Raw genomic sequence first — 21,313 nt, 5'->3', positions numbered from 1 at the left:
TGGATTTTGAAAAAAAAAAAGTAAAAGGTTCAAATTTATTGTACTAAAACTATCAAATTTATTGTACTAAACTATCAAATTGGATTATAAATATATCTTCTACAATAGTTTGAAGATAAATGATTCCTGAATAACTTAAAATGTGTCAATATATCTCTGAACAGCTGAAAAAGCTGAAACGTACACCTATTTAACTTCCACCCATTAGCCAAATTATACCAATTTTTCCATGATCCTGAACAATTGAAAATGTATAAATATAACCCCGAACAATTGAAAATGTCTAAATAGAGGACGATAAGGAAAAAAAAAAAAAGGGGCAGTCAGGTGCACAAAGCATTCCACGTTAGCAAGGTTCGGAGAAGGAGGGTCTGTAGACATCCTACACCAATGTAAGTATTAGTGGCTGCTTCCACGCTCAAATCCGTGACCTAAGGTCACACAGAGACAACTTTGCTATTGCTAGTTCCAACGACATATTTTAACCTTATGAAAATTATTATGAACAAATTTTCAGTAAGGATTTATATAGCTCATCCTAGCCTGTTTAGAATTGAGGCGTTGTATTAACTATTGCAGCTTGTGAAATGTGAACTCATTTAGAGAAATGTCTTTCAGTTTTGCTTGATCAACCAGGAAATGACGAAGACCAAGGATTAGTAGTAATAGATGAATCATCTGGAAATGCACAAGGACAAGTAAAAGGGCATCAAGTGGTGAAAGATGAACCAAATAAAAATGCACAAGGGCAAGTGAAAGATGAGCCTGAAAATGCAAAAGAACGTGTACAAGTACTGGGGGCGTTTCTACATAGAGCACTTATAACAATATATCGTAGAATAACAATATTTGCAAAACAAGCACGACCTCCGGGCAGACGACCGCCTCCTTCTCCGGGGACTGGGAATTGAGAAAAGACACCTTTTGAATTGCACCAAGAAAACACTTTTTGGATTGCATTTCTCCTTCTCACCCTTTCATTATTTATAAATTCAAAGGTCTTGCTTCAGATTTTATACGCCGAAATCTGAATTTTTTTTTCCCATCTAAACTGTTCACTGCTTATTTTCAAAACAAAATTATAGTAGAGTCGTGTAATTTGCTGCGGCTGTTGAGTTCGACGAAGTTCTGAAAATTGAATTGCTGCTATTACAAAATAGTATTCTGTTCTATCTTAGGAGCTAGGAATTAATCTGAAACCTTGGGCAACAGTGAGGGGATTAAATTCCTTAAGGAAACACAAGTAAAATGTGGGCTCGGAATTAAATTTAATTTTACATTAATAATTTATGTACTCGTCTTACTTCCTGTTTTGGAGACTAAAATCTTCGAATTTTGTACTCCGTTATTATACTCCGTTTGAAGATGTAAAAACATCACCAACTAAATCTATTTATTTTGTATAAATTTGGTTTCAAGATATAAAAACTGCGTCGTTTATTAAATTTTTTTGGTTAAGGAAACAGGAAGAAACATGAACTAATATGATAACATGAACTAATATACAATCCTTGGAAGTCACATTACTTTTCTACGTTGATTTCAAAAATGAAAGAATAGCTATGACCTAAGTATAACTTTATCTATATATACATCAATTACAAGCAAATTAAAATGGGAGAAATAACAACCCTCCGAAGAAGCTTAAAAATTCTCTACAATGGCTGATTTATTTTTGTCAAAACTTCTGGCTAGCCTTTCTACCTAGTCATTATTAATTTCTATACCCAAATGGCATTAGCTCTTATGAGCAATTGTTTGAGCTTGCCCCTCACATTAAGGCTCATGATCTCATTAGCACCATCAACAAACTCATTCCCTATAAAAATTGCTTGTACACTTGGCTGACACCCTATATCTATCAGTGCCGTCTACATTTGCATTCCATTTGGATGTGTATCGAGCTCGTAAATGGCAGGGTTTGCTCCAAAACTACGGATTAGGGTTTCGATGCTATGAGAAATGCAACAACTACTCTTTGTGAAAATCACCACTGGGCTTGCTGCTCCCAATTAACTTCATCACCATATCCATCTTTAGACAACTTGAAGAAATTATGAGTTTGGGCAAATGCCAAGATATGTATGTAAGCTTCTAGTTAAGAGGATGAAAGTTCAAGAAAATTATGTGAAGCCTAGAATAAATGATGAAGGTTTGTAAAATGAATTTCAGGCTTGATTTGCTGTTAAGAAATTGAACCTATCATGAAGCTATATATAGATGCATTATGTTGGCTAAAAGAGAAGAAAAAAGGTGAATTTTTTGCTAGAAGACTTTCAAGTTGATGGATATACCTAGATTGTTCTTGATCACTTGTATGATAAGGGCATAATGTACAATCTATCATCTTTAAAATGAAAGAATATAATCTATCATCTTTAATATATTCCCAGATCATATGTCACAGGCTCACAACATGAACATCTTATTGTTCTGTTCCTGTTTATTGGCTGTCACTAGTGGGCTCAATCCCTTTACCCTCTGTTTTGATGGTTGTTTCCCGTGGTTCATTAATGTACAACATGGTATGGTACAGTATGGTGTTGTATTATATTGTACTGTTTTAATCAACACAATGTTTGGATAGACTGTATCGTTTGTTGTGGTTTAATAACATTTGTATTGTTTGGTTTGACTGTATGGTACTGTATAATAACTTGTATGTTTACTAGAATACCCTTAACTCTTAATGAGAAATTAATTTATGTATATATAAAACTCAGATAAAGAATAAAATAAAAACTTTAAAAAATAAGTAGGTAATGGGTGGGGGTGGTGGAGGGGTGGGTGGTGTGAGGTGGGTGGTTGTGGGATGAGGGTGGGGGTAGTGGGTAGTTGTGGGGGTGGGGTTGGGTGGTGGTGACGGGTAGTGGGTGGGGGTAGTGGAAGGTCATGGGTGGTGTGAGGTGGATGGTTGTGGGATGAGGGTGGGGGTGAGTTGTTGTGGGGTGGGATTGGCATTGGCGAGGGGTAGTGGGTGGTGGTTGGGGTGGTGGGGGGTGGGTGGCGAGGGAGTGGGGTAGTTGAGGATGGGGTGGGTGGTAGGGGGGGTGAGGAGCGAGGGGGTGGGGTGGGGTGAGTGGTAGGGTGGGGTGGATGGTGGAGGGTGAGGTATAATGGAGAAATGAAATACATAACCACGGAAAAATCACCAAATTCGTGGTTACAAAAATTGGGACTTTTCATGGTTATATAACCATGGAATGAACCACGGATTTACAACACCATACCATATAATTTTAAGAACAATAGAAACAAACATGGTTTCACAGAAAACCATACATTAATGTACCACGGGAAACCACCATCCAAACAGGGGGTTAGGGACCAAAGCTTCACGCATTAATGTTGCATTTCCTGTTTGTACCTAATCAATAGGAGGATTTAACTTATATATACTGACAATATAATTTATTTTTACTTTATTAACATATTCTAACCTGTTCTAGCAGACAACCAGTCTTATCTTTCAAGATACTAATTAATCCATCTACTTTTTATGGATAATTTACCTGTAATTATCATTTAGAACCTTAGCAGTTTAAAAATCTTTTCCACTGTCACTACATAAAAGTTAAACTCCTCGATTAGTAGCAATTTTGTATCCTTTAATAATTAGTTTTTGGAAATGAACATAATATACTGTGTGTTCCACTTAAAAACAATGTATCTGCTAAAGGAATAAGAAAGTTATCCAGCTAGATTGATCTTTTCCAATACAACCAAAGATATTACAATCTTATTTTCTAATAGAGAAAAATGAAATCTTTCCTTTTTCAGAATATATCCTCATAGAAGTGCTGTTGAAATCAAGTCCACATTATTATCCGTACCAAAAGGAAATTTAAACTTCTCCTAGTTTGGTCGGTACATGACTATATAACTTGGTACAAATTACATTTGGAATAAAGTAAGTCAATTGATCAAGAAATGGAACGTAGTACAACTCTATATTTTCATCACACTTAAAAGGGCTCCTCTTTGCTAACTCGAAAGGTCGCATATAATGTGGCACATTTTTGCTCCTCTTTGTCATGTTAGTTTCTAAAAGATGTGGCACATTTTTGGATCAGTCGAACAAAAAAAGCATATAAGATAAAAAGCTAGTATAAGTTTACAGCTATGACTTTTGATTGATTTTAACTTTTAATCATTATGGAAATCAACTACAAGTCTACAACCCAATAACTTTTAACTTCGCTTATCAAATAAAATAAATTACTGTCAAACAAGTCCGAATTCTGGCGTCCCACAAATTCTCTTGTGCAAATTGGAACACATTCCCCTGCCATTGCAAAAAGGGAAAATGACAAATCTTCCTATTGATGGCTAGAAGATTTACATTCTTATGTCATGTTAGATAAATTAAGTTTTAAACGAGAATTAGTTTCCTTGTTGAAATCCATATTTGTTTAAAAGTGATTTTGTATCTGCAAAATTTAGTCAGCTAAGGCACTAATTAAATTGCTGGCGGTTTCACTTACAGGCATAGGCGGAGCTAAAATTTTAGTTTATGAGTTCTGAATCACAATTATTTTTGTTTGTTGGGTTCTTGATAGATTATATACACATATTAAATGAATTTTTCATTACAAATAAAAAATTTAAGCCTAAGCTACTGCCTAAACCATAACCGCAATGCTGGGTTCGTCCTACTTACAGGTTCCATTGTTCATGTATTAACTCTTAGTGCTTTTTAGATTATCCTTTCAAAGGTAGCAAAGGACCATTTCTTCTTCTTAGCATTTTCTTTTTTTTTCTCAGAAAGAATCAATTAATGATAAGATCAGGAAGATTGAGGTAGTAAGGATCGATAATTTTACTTTATACCAAAGGGAATTTGAACCAAGTTTGTCATGTACCGACCATACTAGGAGAATTTTCAAAATTTCATTGTGATAAGGATCGTAATGTGGACCTAATTTCAACAACACGTCTATGAGGATATATTCTTAAAAGATTTCATTTTTTCCTCAAATTAAAAGTAAGATTTCTATTGAAAAACTAAAAAAGAACAGAAAAAACAAAAATCGACATAAGATGAGCTTTAGCTAGTGACATATATATGTTCTGGGAATATTTTAAAGGTGATATAATATTTTTATTTTTTTTTCATTTTCAGCTTGAGTATGTTATGCTACTTCAGAATCTAGATAAGGCATGCAAGTGATCAAGAAAAATCTAGACATATCCACCAACTTGTAATTCTTTCTGGCAATTTTATCCCTTTTTCTCATATAGCTACCATAATGAATCTATAAATAGCTTCAAGATAGGTTCAACTTTCTCAACAACAAATCAAGCCTGAAAATTCACTTCACAGACCTTTAGCCTTCACAAGTTCTTTAATTTGCTCTTCACTATTAATTGAATTTCTTTATAATGGATATGGTGATGAAGTTGGGAGCAGATAGCCCAGTAGTGATATTCACAAAGAGTAGTTGTTGCATTTCTCATAGCATCGAAATCCTAATCCGTAGTTTTGGAGCAAACCCTACAGTTTACGAGTTGGATACACATCCAAATGAGAAGCAAATGGAGAACGCATTGATTGAACTAGGGTGTAAGCCAAGTGTGCCAGCAATTTTTATAGGGAATGAGTTAGTTGGTGGTGCTAATGAGATCATGAGCCTTAATGTGAGGGGCAAGCTTAAACAATTGCTCATTAGGGCTAATGCCATTTGGGTATAGAAATTAATAATGACTTGGTAGCAAGTCTAGGAATTTTGACAATAGATCAACCATTAGTGGCATTAACTTAAAAAAAATAAAAAATCAACCATTTGTAGAGAGTTTTTTTTTTTAGCTTCTTCGGAGGGTTGTTTTTTCTCCCATTTTAACTTGCTTCTTGTTGTCCTAAACAAGCTATACTTTGGTCATAGCTAGTGGCGATTTTGCTTTGTTCACAGCTGATGGCATGAAAGAAGTTAATAAGAATGACTATCTTTATATGTATTGCATTTTAATCTTATATCAATAGTATCTTATACTTTAATACTAAAGTGTGTTTATTTGCGTTATGTTTTTATCATTTTTACATTTTGAAATTGAGATAAGTCCATCATATGAAATAAACAATAGCAAGCTCTTAATAATGATCTCTAACACCTTTATTTGAAGTAAATCATTCTAGACATAATGATCTCCAAATTATGTAAGAATTCTCCGTTTACTAAGGGTTTCAAGATCAACACTTCTTTCTGTTGAAGACAATGATCAATCTAGTGATCATTATCATCATGATAACGATCATGATAGGATCAGTTAGTGATTAGTTAATGATAATGATGATTAGTGGCAATGTGATAAGTTGTGATAAGTTATAAGTTATTTTATTGTATTAGGAATCTAGTTGTATACATCTGATATACATGATCATATACACGGTTCATGTGTGTATAAATACACTGCTTCAGTACTTGTAATCATTCATCAATAATACTTTTTTTCTCTCGTCCTCTATACTGTGAATTTCTACATGGTATTAGAGCAATACTAAAGCTTACGCTGCACATCAAAATCTGTTCAGATCTCTTGTCAAAAACAATGGCACCAAACACAGCTTCCCAACCATATCCCTTGTCACTAACTGCAGCTTCTCTGCACCACCTTATTACTGCTTGTCCTATCAAACTTCAGCCCACAATTTATCTCATTTGGAGGACACAAATAATGCAACTTATGCAAGTCATGAAAGTAATGAAACTGATCAAAGAGGACAGACCAAACTCTGCATGCATCAAAGAACACGGGAAAAACTGTGGACTATAATGATGATTGGGAGGAAAACGATGTATTGTTAAGGACTTGGATCTCAGGAACCATGACTGAAGAAAGCATGTATCTTGTTGTAGGCTGCACCACAACAAAAGAAATATGGCAATGCTTGGAGGAAGCATATCTGTAGGCTACAAAAGACAAAGAATTCCAACTTAAGCAACTACTGCAAAACATTAAGTTGGGAACCAAGAAGGTTGATGAATATCAGAAGGAGTTTAAAGGAATTTGTGATGGTCTTGCAGCCATACACAAACCTGTTGATGAAGATAGCAAGGTGATCAACTTTGCTAGAGGATTAGGTCCTAAATATAGGACTTTCAGAACTGTGATACTAGGGAAAGCACCTTATCCTACTCTAAATCAATTTGTCAATGCTCTTAGAAGCTTTGACATGAGAGAAGAAGAGGAAGACTCAACTCAAAGACAACTATGAGATGGCCTTTACTGTACAAAGAGGTAGAAGTCGAGGGAATTTCAATGGAAGAAGAGGAAACTTTAACTCCAAAGGAAGAGGTTTTAGACCTGCTAGACAAGGAAATAACGGACAAGGCAACACAAATCAGGAAAGTCAAAATGTGAGCAATGCAAACCAAAGCAAGGGCAAGGATTCACCTAATGCATGCCAGATATATGGGAGAAACAACCATACAGCCATGAAGTGCTTATACAAATGGGATTACTCTTATCAAGCTGCTGAAGATTTGTGTTAGGCCTTATGAATCTGCAAGGAAACGGTGCAGAAGATGAGGCAATGTATGTGGATTCTGGTGCAGCTACTCATCTGACAAACTCAGCAAATAATTTATCTGATTTTAAAACATATAAAGGGACAGATAAAATAATTGTTGGGAATGGATCACCACTGGAAATTACACATATTGGAAACATCACAAGGTCAGGACTAAAGATAAATGAAATGCTTGTAGTTCCTGATATAAAAAAAAAAAATCTACTTTCTGTTAGTAAACTAGCAAAGGACAATGCTTGTACTCTTGAATTTGATGAATCTGATTTTGTTGTTAAGGACAAGAAGTCAGGGAAACCAATGGCCTAGGGATCTAAGAAGAGAGGACTTTATGCATTGGAAGACAACGATCTTTATGCATTGACCGCAACTCAGGACTGGAAGAAGTCAGACAGTATTTGGCACACCAGATTAGGACATCCTAGTTTAAATTTTTTGAAAGTTTTGAATAGCAATAAGTGTATTGATGTTAGTAGTTGGAATAATTTTCCTGCTATTTGTACTAGCTGACAATTAGGGAAAGGTTGTAAACTTCCATTTGGATTACGGAATAAAATTGAACAAGAACTTCCACACAAGATTCATTGTGATCTCTGGGGACCACCTCTTGTTAAGTCATTTCAACACATGAAATACTATGTGGTGTTTGTAGATGAAAGTACAAGATAGACCTGACTTTATCCACTAAAGAAAAAATCAAAATTCTTTGAAGTGTTCCTTAAAATCCAACAAATGGTAGAAAGGCAATTTTCTAAGGTGATAAAAGTGTTTCAGTGTGATGGAGGTGGTGAATTCATTAAAACTGAGTTCATTAAACACTTGGAAGGTTGTAGGATCATTAGACACATTTCATGTCTTCACACTCCTGAACAAAATGGCATATCTAAAAGAAAACATAGACACATAGTGGAAACTGGTTTGACATTATTGTTTTATGCTAAACTGCCTCTTTTTTTGTGGGTAGAAGCTTTTCAAACTGTTGTATTTCTTATCAATAGGCTTCTATCTTCAGTTCTGAAGAATGAAGTTCCTTTTGTGAAACTTTATCGGAAATCTCCTGACTATAACAGCTTAAAGGTATTTGGTTGTAGATGTTTTCCATACTTTAAAGGCAAGACTAAGTTTTCTCCTAAGACATATCCATGTGTCTTTATTGGATACAACAGTTTACATAAGGGATATAGATGTTACCATCCTTCCACTAGGAGAGTGTTTGTATCAAGGCATGTGATATTTGATGAATTCACCTTGCCTTATGTGCAACTGATCAGCCTATCAAAAATACCTCTACTCACTTGGCTACCTTTCTTGAGTTTTTCTCTAACATGTAGGCTAAGAATGATATACAAAATGGCACTACATGTACCATTTCAAGGGAAGTGTTAATTAATGATGTTGTTCCTGGTGATGCTCCTGATGTAGCAGTTGTTCATGATGTTGTCTTGATGTCTTTTCGAAAATGATGTTCTTTGATATTCGTGATGCTACTGAGCAGATATATCATGTCGCCGCTACTCATGATCAATCTGAATATGGTGGTGATGATCATGACTCAAGTAACTCTAATGTGGAAGATGTCAATAAAGCACAGAAACACAACATAGTCTCAGTATATGATCCAAAAGGAATACAACTAGAAGTTGACTTGTTAGAATGGTTCAATAATGGACAAAATCATGCTACTACACACTCTCCTGCAAGTAGAAATGAATCCTTTGAACAGGAACAAGGTCATCATATGGGGACCAGATATAAGGCACAGAAACTTCCCATAACTCATACCTCTCTAGTAGCAGCAAAAGAACCAACAGCTATGGAACCAAGAAATGTTAAAGAAGCACTGAGAATCCCATATTGGCATGAAGTAACACAGGATGAGGTAAATGCACTACACACAAATCAGACTTAGATCCTAGTTTCTAAGACTGTGAATATGAATTTAGTTGGCTCAAAGTGGGTGTTTAAAACCAGGCTCAAGTCAGATAGAACAATAGACAGATACAAGGCCAGGCTAGTAGCAAAAGGATACTCTCAACTTGATTGAGCAGATTTTGAAGAAACCTGCAATCTTGTAGTTAAAGCTACTACCATAAAAGTCATATTATCAGTAGCAGTGAGTTTAAAAATGGCTTATGAGACAATTGGATGCCAAGAATGCATTTCTGCATGGACATCTTCAAGAAGAAGTCTATATGAGTCAACCTCCTGGTTTTACAGACTTTAAATATCCAAATCATGTCTGTCTCTTGAAGAAAGCATTTTATAGACTTAAGAAAGCACCAAGGGCTTGGTTTGATAGGTTTAGTCTACACCTACTTCACATTGGTTTCAAGTGCAGTAAGGCAGATCCATCACTGTTTACACTGCATTGTAAAAGAGGTACAGTTTTGCTACTCTTATATGTGGATAAGATCATAATTACAGGAAATTCCTATAACTTTATCATGGAAATCATCACAAATCTTGGGAGAGAGTTTGCCATGGAAGGATCTTGGACCACTGCATTTATTCTTAGGCATTGAAGTCAAGTATTTTAATGGAGGTATACATCTCAATCAACACAAGTATGCACCAGAGTTGCTTGACAAGACAAATATGACACTTGCTAAAGCAAAGAAGTACTTCTCTAGCACAAAAACATGGATTGCAAGAAGCTGTAGGAAGTCCAATTGACGCCTCATTATATAAGAGTATAGTAGGAAGTTTGCACTATCTCACATTGACTAGGCCAGACATTGCACATGCAGTTAACTTGGCAAGCCAGTTCATACAAGCACCAAATAGTGAGCATTTTCATGCAGTGAAGAGAATACTCAAATATATTAAAGGGACTATACAATATGGGCTTAGATTGCTTTCAAGATCACCTTTCAGACTCTATGGATTCTCTAATGCAGATTAGGGTGGCTATACCAAGACAAGAAGATCAAATACAGGTTATATTGTCTACTTAGGTGCAAATTGCATATCATGGGCCTCAAAGAAACAACATACAGTTGCAAGGTCTAGTCTTTGTGAAGCTGAATATAGGGCACTAGCTTCAACTGCAACTGAGATCACTTGGATATACTTATATCCTAAAAGACATTGGTGTGTGTTTGAAGATATTTCCTACTATATTTTGTGATAACCTTAGTGCATTGTACATAACAGTGAATCCAGTTCTACATGATAGAACTAAACATGAAGAAATGGACTATCACTTTGTTAGAGAAAAGGTGGCAAGAGGACAACTTGTTACTCAGTTTGTTAGATCAAAGGATCAGCTAACTGATATTCACACCAAAGAACTCACCAAGCAGTAGTTTGCAGGATTCAGAAGCAAGCTAGGAGTGGATGTCTCACCTCTCACTAGCTTGAGGGGAAGTGTTGAAGATAATGATCAATCTAGTGATCATTATCATCATGATAACGATCATGATAGGAACAATTAGTGATTAGTTAATGATAATGATGATTAGTGATAATGTAATATAAGTTGTGATCAGTTATTATAAGTTATAATTTATTTTATTGTATTAGGAGTCTAGCTGTATACATCTGATATACATGATATACACGGCTTATGTGTGTATAAATGCACTGCTTCTGTACTTTTAATCATTCATCAATTATACTTTCTTTCTCTCGTCCTCTATACTGTGCATTTCTACACCTTGTACTTGTCCCTCATCGATTGTGTAAGGATTTCCAAAGGGATTTAAATGGTCCTGAGCTACTCCACCCGTTACCATAAGATTGCAGATTTGGTGTTAATAAGGCTCTCAGAGGTCAATTCGTGAGGCATCTATGTACGATATCTAGGACAGTTTTTGAAAAAAGTAAAGAGGCAATGATTAAATTTCGAATGCTACATAAATTTTGTTTTTATTTATTAATAAAAAAAATAGTTGTTCTGAATCTTGAAAGTTAATGACCCGTTCGAATGCCTTTCTGTTATCCAAACAACAACTTGTTGTAACATGAGATCACATGCCACATATTGCATAATATTCCTACTCACAAGAGTTTTGACTTTTGAGGTGACATATGAATGAAATGTTTTAGCCATTAGTAGGAAGATTTTGTTAAATTCCCTTTTTGGCAATGGTAGGGGAATGTGTTCCAATTTGCACAAGGCATATTACAGGAGAATAAAGGAATGGGTGGAACGCTAGAACTCGACATTGTTAAACCAATAATGCAATAAACAATTGTCCCTCTCAAGCGTGCATCATAAAATCATAATCCAGTTAAATGTATATACAGTATAAATAAACTTTACACTATAACATATTATTTATCCTAAATTGGTCGGTACGGTCGAGGGCCCTCGAGGGAGTATTTCTTTTCATATCAACCAGTTGTTGCAGGGGAAGAAAATATCAGTACACATTAGCTTGTGCTCAGTTTGGGAGGTTTTGGTATTATGTCCCCCTTCTATATTTTTTTTTCTTCTAATAATAAACAAGGCAGGGATTAATACCAAACCCGTTGTCACGGGAGGTGAAAGTCTGCGTCAATCACTGCAAATTATTTTTTAAGTGATGAAAACGACATCCAAGGACAATATTAAACTCAAGTAAAAAATATAGTAAAAATAATTTTTTAGAGGATGACGTTACGTTTACCTGGCCTCCAAACAAGTTCGTATCAACTTTAGTTTTTATTTTTTTTAATTTCCCCATCACAGTGGCAGGAGATTTTTGTTAATCAAAGCAAAGTACACAAAAGGTGTATTAACTACCTAAATTAAATACCTACCAAATGGAACATTCTCCATTCACAAGATGGTAGGATTTCCATTTAAGCTCTCAAAAAATGGTACATACTATGTAGAGGTACTTCACCCCTCTATATATCTAAAACAAGTTAAGGGCCATCAAAAGTGTAGAATCTAGCTATGTTCCTATCTAGAGAGAAGGAATTATGTATGGTTGTCCTTCTAAATGAAGGGAGTTGTTGCCTGTCAACATTAAGCTCTCCTATAGCTTCTTTAGGCATTTGAGAAGGAGTATTGAACCAAGATATGCATTTTACACCAAAATTAGCAAGTTTGTCTGCAACATTGTTGCCTTCTTTATAACAGTGATTGTTTTGGAAATGATCAAAATTGTTGAGAAGATTTTTAATATCTTGAATAATATCATAAAGTTCATGAATCCTCACTTTTCCATTTAAGTTCATGTCATGTCATATTAAATAAAACTTAAAGTGAAAAATAAATGAAATATATATAAATATGCTAGGTCAACATCCGTGGCTTATTTGAAGATAGTGTTGGGCCAATCGATCATTAATGGGCAGGTCAAGTTGAATATCGAGCCTGTTTGGATTGACTTATGTTAAGTGTTTTTAAAAACTTTTATAGTATTTGGGCAAAATTAAAAAATGCTTTTAAGCATTTATTTTTATGCTAAAAAAAAAAAAATAACTCATAAGTTATAAGCCCATCCAAACAGGCTCATAGTGTGAACTGGCAAAGTTGACAATTTACTGGCAGCAACTTTGAGTTAGTACGTCGATACATTTTGATACCTTAACGATGGAAAATTGAGTACTACCGTAACATGTGGCCCTTCGAGGTAGTAAGGGAACATTTTTATGGAGTTAGAATAGATCATCAATTGTATTACATTCCCTTTCTTGATTGAGTGATCGACTTTATAGTAAAGGGAATGTTAACCAAGATTGTCTTGGGTTAACCACAACCAGGAGAAGCTTCAAAATTTCTCTATGGTACAGATCGTAATGTCGACGTGATTTCAACAACACGTTTATGAGGATATATTCTGAAAAGAGTTCATTTTTCTTTCCTCAAATTAAAAGTAAGATTCTATTGAAAGACTAGACTTTTTATCCTCAACCAACTAAGCAAAAACTAGAAAAGAAAACAGAAAAAACAAAGATCAACATAGATCGATGAGTTTTAGCTAGTGACATATGTTCTGGGAATATTTTAAAGTTGATAGATTATATTCTTTTTATTTTCAGCTTGAGTATGTTATGGCAAGCCTGTCAAGTGGGCCGGGCGGGGCCGGATTTTAATTATATTTTAATAAAAAATTCTAATGCTAAAATTTATTAAGTTTGATACTTTAAAATCTAATTGTTGTTAACTTTATTTTAACCATCAAGTTCCTTAAATTATACGTTGGCCCTATTTTCAATCTATAAATATCATTTATTCTTCTCCATATTATCTCACAATTCCCGACTCTTCTCTTTCCCTAAATTTCCTACTCATCTAAATCTCTCTCTCTCTCTCTCTCTCTCTCTCTCTCTCTCTCTCTCTCTCTCTCTCTCTTCAACTTCCAAGTTCAAATTTCAAAATTTAAATTTAATGGATAATGATAATCCTTCACCTCCTCCTCCAGTCCGAAGATCAATTTCAAGTCCGGTGTGGTTGCATTTTGAGCGAGTAGACCAGGAATATGTTAAATGTCAACATTGTGGTCAAATATATCTACATAAATCCGAACCGATTTTTGGGGGTACCGGTCCGTTACGTAGGCACTTGGACAAAAGGCACAAAATTGAACTTTGAAGTTTATCTCTTCTTTAAATTTCTCCATTGATGCTAGCATTTTGAACTTTTCATTTGTAATACGTTAACCGTTCAAGTTTGTATGTTTTGAATTTGCAATGTTATCAATTTAAGTTTGAAGTTTTATTTTAAATAACTTATGTAGTCTTGTATCACATTCTCAGAGCTTTTTATAATGTTTAGCACTTAAATAGCGTTGGAAGTCTTCATTCCAACAACATATTCAAGATATACACAAATATACCATTAACATATACAAGATATACACAAATATACCACTTAAATAATTTTTTTTTTTAAAACAAAATTAATTCGAAGTGGGCCGAGCCGGCCCAGGGGGCGAACTCGGAAAAATTTGTTAATTGAGTCGAAGCTCCAGGCTAAATGGCATGTCCGCCCAACCCCTAATTTTTTTTTCTACTGACCACTGGTACCATGCCTTTTCCAGGGTTGAGGGGGCCGGGCTGGTTATGGGCCGGGTTAGGTGGGCCGGTCCCAGGCCGACCCGGCCCAATTGACAGGCTTATGTTATGCTACTTCAGAATCACAGGTAGCTAGATAAGGCATACTATATGCCGCTTATCAAACAATTGATCAAGAAAAATCTAGATATATCCACCAACTTGTAATTCTTCTAGCAATTTCAATTTCACTTTTTTTTTTTTCCCTCTTTTAGATAACATAATGAGTCTTTACATAGTCTTCTGAAGGTTCAATTTTCTCAACAACAAATCAAGCCTGAAATTCACTTCACAAACCTTCACCATTTCTTGTAGCCTTCATTTCTTCTTATTTTCCTCTTCACTAAAATCTACAAATCTTGGCATTTTTCCAATTAACTCACTATTTCTTGAAGTTGTCTAAAAATGGATATGGTGATGAAGTTGGGTGCAACAAGCTCAATGGTGATATTTACCAAAAGTAGTTGTTGCATTTCTCATAGCATCGAAATCCTAATCCGTAGTTTTGGAGCAAATCCTACAGTTTACGAGCTCGATACACATCTTAATGGGATTCAAATGGAGAAGGCATTGATTTAACTAGGGTGTCAGCCAAGTGTGTCAGCAATTTTTATAGGGAATGAGTTTGTTGGTGGTGCCAATGAGATTATGAGCCTTAATGTGAGGGAAAGCTTAAACAATTGCTCGTAAGGGCTAATGCCATTTGGGTATAAAAATTATAATGATTTGGAAGCAAGTCTACAAAATGAAAATATACATAAAACTAAAACTGCATAACTAAACTAAACTAGTTGGGTGGGGGGGGGGGGGGGGGTTATGAGGCCAACTGGGTCGATATCCTCTTCAGTAAGAGGACACGTAGAAATCGTTCGATCCCATGAGAGAGACCTTGCCAATCTCTCCTGTCCTCTTCCAACCCCTAAAGAGCCATTCAAAGTCATTTTGTAGTAGAAGAACGTATGATGATGGAGTTTGTAGCCGTGCATGCCTAAGAAGGCAGATTCCGCTGGGCATTTTGGAGATGAATGATTTTGAATTTCTATGAGCTTGAGTTTATTTGAAATGGAGGAAATAAGGATTGAAGAAGATATAAAGACTGTTTGCATCAGTTAAGGGAACCGTCGCCCAATGGCTAAGAGACACGTGGCTTTGGGCATGGAGGTCTCGTTTAATTTCTAGGAGTTTTGACAATAAATCAACAACTTGTAGTTGTAGAGAGATTTTTAGGTTCTTCGGAGAGTTGTGTTTTAATTTTCTCCCACTTGAATTTGCTTCGTGATGTGCTAGAAAAGTTATACCTTGGTTATAGCTAGCTAGTGGCGATTTTGCTTTGTATAACAGCTGATAACAGGAAAGAAGTTAATAACAATATATAATGAGCATATACATATATGTTTTGATCCAAGGTATTAAGAATATCTTATATTACAGTACTACATGTGTGAATACATGCCTTAAATTGCTACGAATAAGCTTTAGCCACTTGACTATATCGCCCCTACATTGTTTTTGTGACTACTTTAAAGTCTTAAGAATACTGAAAGGTGCAAAGAACAAATTTCAAGATGTTAGGTAGATTTTGTTTTCTTTAGCATGAATCGAAACATATACAGTTTTCTCTGAATCTTGATCATATGAGACTTAATGATTTCTTCGAATGCCATTCTCTTTCGCGCACAACTTGTTCTAGCAGGAGACCCATGCATGGCGCATTTTTCAACTAATATTCCTATCTATACAAAAGTTTTGAGCTGATATGTATTACACACACACACGTAGATCTTCTAGCCATGCATCATTTTTCTCTTTTTGCAATACCGGGGAATATCGTCCAATTTGCAGAAGGCATATTACAGGAGAATTATAAGGGAATGTGTTGGACGCTAAAACTCGACATTGTTAAACCAATAATGCAATAATTAACAACTGTCCTTGTCAAGCATGCATCATAAAACCATAATTCAATTAAATTTTATAACATCGACAATAATATAGATAAATTTTAAACTAACAGTGTCAATAAATATATATGACTTATTTTATACCACAAGTTTTAAAGATCTTCCTTTCATTATTAAACTTCATGCCCCAGTCAAAGACCACCATATAAATCAGGGCAAAGGGATTAAAAACAGTTATTTAGCTAAGAAAATAGAATCAGTCTCGGACAAAAAATATGTGTTGAAAATGGGGCATTCTGGCGACTTGCCATTTTTTCCAGACTTTAGATGTTAATTACCTCGAGAATTTAATATGCTCAACACTTCCGATTTTTTTTCCCTAACGTTTCCACGTCTAATCTTTTGCTAATGGGCAATTCGCAGAATTGCTCTTCTTTTAGGGTGATCATTAATTTTTTTCTCTCAAATGGCTGGTCTTTAAGTTTTGTCTTTCGCCTAAAACTCATGGGTTCCGGGTTTGAACCCCCGCTCAGTCAAAATTTAAAAAAAAAAAAAAATCGCAAGGCAGAATTTGAATTTTGCTCTGCCCCCTCCGGTAGACTTTTAGTTATTCTTAACTAAAAGTACGCCGGAAAGAAACCGAACTTTGTTGGGATATATATATATATATATATATATATATATATATATATATATATATATATATATATATATATATATATATATATTACTATTATATATAAGAGGGAATGTGAGGACTTTTGTAGTCCTCACAATAATTTCCCAAATTTTTAAAAACTTTTTCATTAATTACTTTTATGTCCTAATTTTATTTATTTAAGTCAATTTTTTTGTTTTTTGTTTTTAAAGTCTACTTTTCAAAAGCTATCGAGCACAGGGACTTTTGTAGTCCTTACAATAATTTTCAAATTTTTTTAAAACTTTTTAATTAATTACTTTTAGGTCCTAATCTTATTTATTTATGTCAATTTTTTGTTTTTGTTTTTAAAGTCTACTTTTCAAAAGCTATCGAACCTCCTACCTCATTTTCACGTTCTTTGATTTTACGATTGGTGCTCGATATCCGCATTTGAGCCCAATTAATCCGGATAATTCGCCTTTGCATCGCGCCTATTCGGGGGGAGCGCTTCCTCCAAAGATTTTTTTCCATATCCATGTTCGAACCCCTAATCCCTAATTAAGAGAGGAGCAGCTCCATCTGTTGCACAAGTTAAATTATGTATTTGTCTTAAAAGTTCATTAACTATGTATAGATTATTTATTTAGAACTAAATAACTTCAGAAAATTAGGATACATAAGTTATAATGTCAAATTACGTTCCAAATTTGATTTGAATTAAATAATTTCATCAAAATGGAAGTTAAAATATTAAAGGAGTGGAATGAAAATTTTGCTTTTATATAACTACCCACTTGTGGGACTACAATGGGTATATGGTTGTTGTTGTTGTTGTTGTTGTACACTTGTACTAACACAAATTATTTCTTTAGTTAAAATATCTGCTTTTATATCTTGAATTTGGGCCCGGGCTTAGCACGGGCCTCACATAACTAGTTATTACTATTATATATAAGAGGGAATGTGAGGACTTTTGTAGTCCTCACAATAATTTCCCAAATTTTTAAAAACTTTTTCATTAATTACTTTTACGTCCTAATTTTATTTATTTAAGTCAATTTTTTATTTTTTGTTTTTAAAGTCTACTTTTCAAAAGCTATCGAGCTTGGGGACTTTTGTAGTCCTTACAATAATTTTCAAATTTTTTTAAAACTTTTTAATTAATTACTTTTAGGTCCTAATCTTATTTATTTATGTCAATTTTTTTGTTTTTGTTTTTAAAGTCTACTTTTCAAAAGCTATCGAACCTCCTACCTCATTTTTCACGTTCTTTGATTTTATGATTGGTGCTCGATATCCGCATTTGAGCCCAATTAATCCAGATAATTCGCACTGCATCGCGCCTATTCGGGGGAAGCGCTTCCTCTAAAAAAAATTTTTCATGTCCATGTTCGAACCCCTAATCCCTAATTAAGAGAGGAGCAGCTCCATCTGCTGCACAAGTTAAATTATGTATTTGTCTTAAAAGTTCATTAACTATGTATAGATTATTTATTTAGAATTAAATAACTTGAGAAAATTAGGATACATAAGTTATAATGTCAAATTACGTTCCAAATTTGATTTGCATTAAATAATTTCATCAAAATGGAAGTTAAAATATTAAAGGAGTGGAATGAAAATTTTGCTTTTATATAACTACCCACTTGTGGGACTACAATGGGTATATGGTTGTTGTTGTTGTTATTGTACACTTGTACTAACACAAATTATATTTCTTTAGTTAAAATATCTGCTTTTATATCTTGAGTTTGGGCCCGGGCTTAGCACGGGCCTCACATAACTAGTATATATATATATATATATATATATATATTACTTTTCAAGGAAAACTTTTAGTTATGCTTTAAGGAAAAGTTCCGCCTTATGGGACATAGTTTTAGTTATGCCTTAACTAAAAGTGTGCCCCATAAGACATAACTAAAAGTATGCCCCATAAGACGGAACTTTTCCTTAAGGCATAACTAAAAGTGTGCCTTATAAGCCAAAGTCTATGCCTTAAGGAAAAGTTCTGCCTTATGGGGCATACTTTTGGTTATGCCTTAACTAAAAGTCTGCCCCATAATGCATAACTAAACTATGCCTTAAGGAAAAGCTCTGCCTTATGGGATAGACTTTTAGTTATGCCGGATCCAGCATAACTTCAGTTTTTCCTTAAGGAGTGTATGCCAGATCCGGCATACACGCCCCCAGCCTTGCATTGCAAAATTATTTTTTTATTTTATGAATAAGCAGGGGTTCGAACCCAGAACCTCAGGTATTCGCCCACCTTTTTAAGCGAAGGGCAAAACTTAAAGACCATAAATATGAGGGGAAAAATTTAAAGACCATACCAAGTTTTGTCACGCCCCGAACCATGGCCTGGGCGAAACACGGCACTCGGTGCCTTACTGCATGTGACTGAGCGAACCACATGGCTTGCTGAATCATCATGAGGCATAACATGAGTGGAATATAACGTGCATGCATGATGAGCCTTTATAAAACGTAGTAAGTCATAATACTTAATAAAAATACTTGTTTAAACATGAGTGCGGAAATAACATGAATGAGCCAAAATGGCTATACGACTCCGAATGTCTGACATAACATAACTGACTTGTCTAGTCTATGAAACCTCTATCATGAGTCTGACTGGAAAACATACTTACTGGGACAAGGCCCCCAGTATACCTTAGATGCATAACTAATCATAAAATAAAGAGTTGACTAAACCCCGAATGAGATGGGGCTCACCAATAAGCTGATACAAATGCTGTCCTACTGAGCAGATGTGTCGTCCTGTATATCGTACCGCATCGTGAAATGCGCAGCCCCCGGCAATAAAAGGGGGACGTCAATCGAATGAAATAACATGATACATGATAAGAACGAAATTGAAAACTCCGGACATGAACATGAGCATGAGTATAAGCATGGATACATATATATAACACATACGTAAAACATGATAAGTAGGGAGAGCATTTCATAAACCGACCATGTGATATCACCACGTGGGTACGTGGAGTCTGGTACCTCGCCTAGGACCGAAAGCCCCCGTACCTTGCCCGGTATGAGGTGGTAACGTGTCGATGGATCCATTCAATGTAAAATTAAGGTATCGTCTGGCGGGCGGAGCGATCCTTGTCCTACGGTGGCTACGTAGTTTCGGTGCTATCCGAGCCTTCTTGGTAATTCGTGCAACTCCCAAAAACATGAACATAATATAGTTGGCTAAAGCCCATGATTTGCGTGAATTAACTTGTACTTGTCTTGTAATCATGATTTCACGAAATAACTTGTAAACATGGTTTCATGAAATAACTTGTAAACATGGTTTCATGAAATAACTTGTATTTAGCATGTATGTATCTTGAGTCGTAGCATGAACATAGTTATAAAATACAATTGCATGAAAACTTGTAGACATGTAGGATATTCATAAATAAGCATTTTTATTTAAAAACATGCATACGAGAACCCATGGAATATAAGATATGGGTTTTCATGGATTACGGACAGATTCTCAATAATCATAATGAGTATCAAGAACACAATGATAGAATAATAGCAATTCAAACATAATATAGTCATAGACATGGACCTAGGGTTATCATGAGCATAGTATAGAATAGAAACCCTAGTTTTGTAAAGTTTCATACTTTATGGATTAGGAGGCGTGGGAAGAAACAATGATGTTCCCACACGTATAGTAACTCTACATACCTTAGTCGCTCCAAAACTTGAATTAAAGACTTGAGCTTTGAAGAAGATTTTCAAAATCTTGAATTCTTGAACCTTGAGATGGGTTTTCTTGAAAACCCTAGTTTTAGGAATGATGATTTCTTGTTTAGATTACAGGATATGTATTAGAATTGATTTGGAATAATTAGAAATAGGCTTACCTTGGTGTTCTTGATGATGGAAGAGGGTAGGAGGTCGTTCTAGGGCTTGAAGGAATGAAAAATAATGATTTGAACCGGTATGGACGAATATATACGGTGTTACGGAAAATTGCGCTTACGTCCAAAGATCTTGGCCGTATTATATGAGAGGCAAAATTTAAATAAACCCCCACCCTCTCCCCCCTCCCCTCCAAAAGAAGGCCAATCCGCGCAAAAAAATGTTCTCTAATTTGGTGTCAATAGTTGTTATGACTGATATATATATATATCGATGTCCCTTAAGATATATCCTTGAGGTAGCGGTGTCTTTTTCACCATTGACAAACTGCCAGAGACAGACAATTTTTTTAAAAAGAAAAAAAGAAGTATAACC

General features: G+C 35.0%; 1 protein-coding gene across 1 annotated transcript; it reads left to right on the top strand.

Moving 5' to 3' along the window:
- Positions 1–5,275: 5,275 nt before the first annotated feature.
- Positions 5,276–5,955, top strand: LOC132060127 (monothiol glutaredoxin-S1-like). Its single transcript, XM_059453024.1, has one exon. The coding sequence runs from the start codon at positions 5,383–5,385 to the stop codon at positions 5,689–5,691; it is 309 nt and encodes a 102-aa protein (XP_059309007.1). The 5' UTR covers positions 5,276–5,382; the 3' UTR covers positions 5,692–5,955.
- The last annotated feature ends 15,358 nt before the right edge of the window (positions 5,956–21,313 follow it).

Source organism: Lycium ferocissimum, chromosome 6 (genome assembly GCF_029784015.1).
Source record: "Lycium ferocissimum isolate CSIRO_LF1 chromosome 6, AGI_CSIRO_Lferr_CH_V1, whole genome shotgun sequence".
NCBI lineage: Eukaryota > Viridiplantae > Streptophyta > Magnoliopsida > Solanales > Solanaceae > Lycium > Lycium ferocissimum.
Note: the sequence above shows the minus strand (reverse complement) of the source record. Positions and strands in the feature narration are given on the sequence as shown.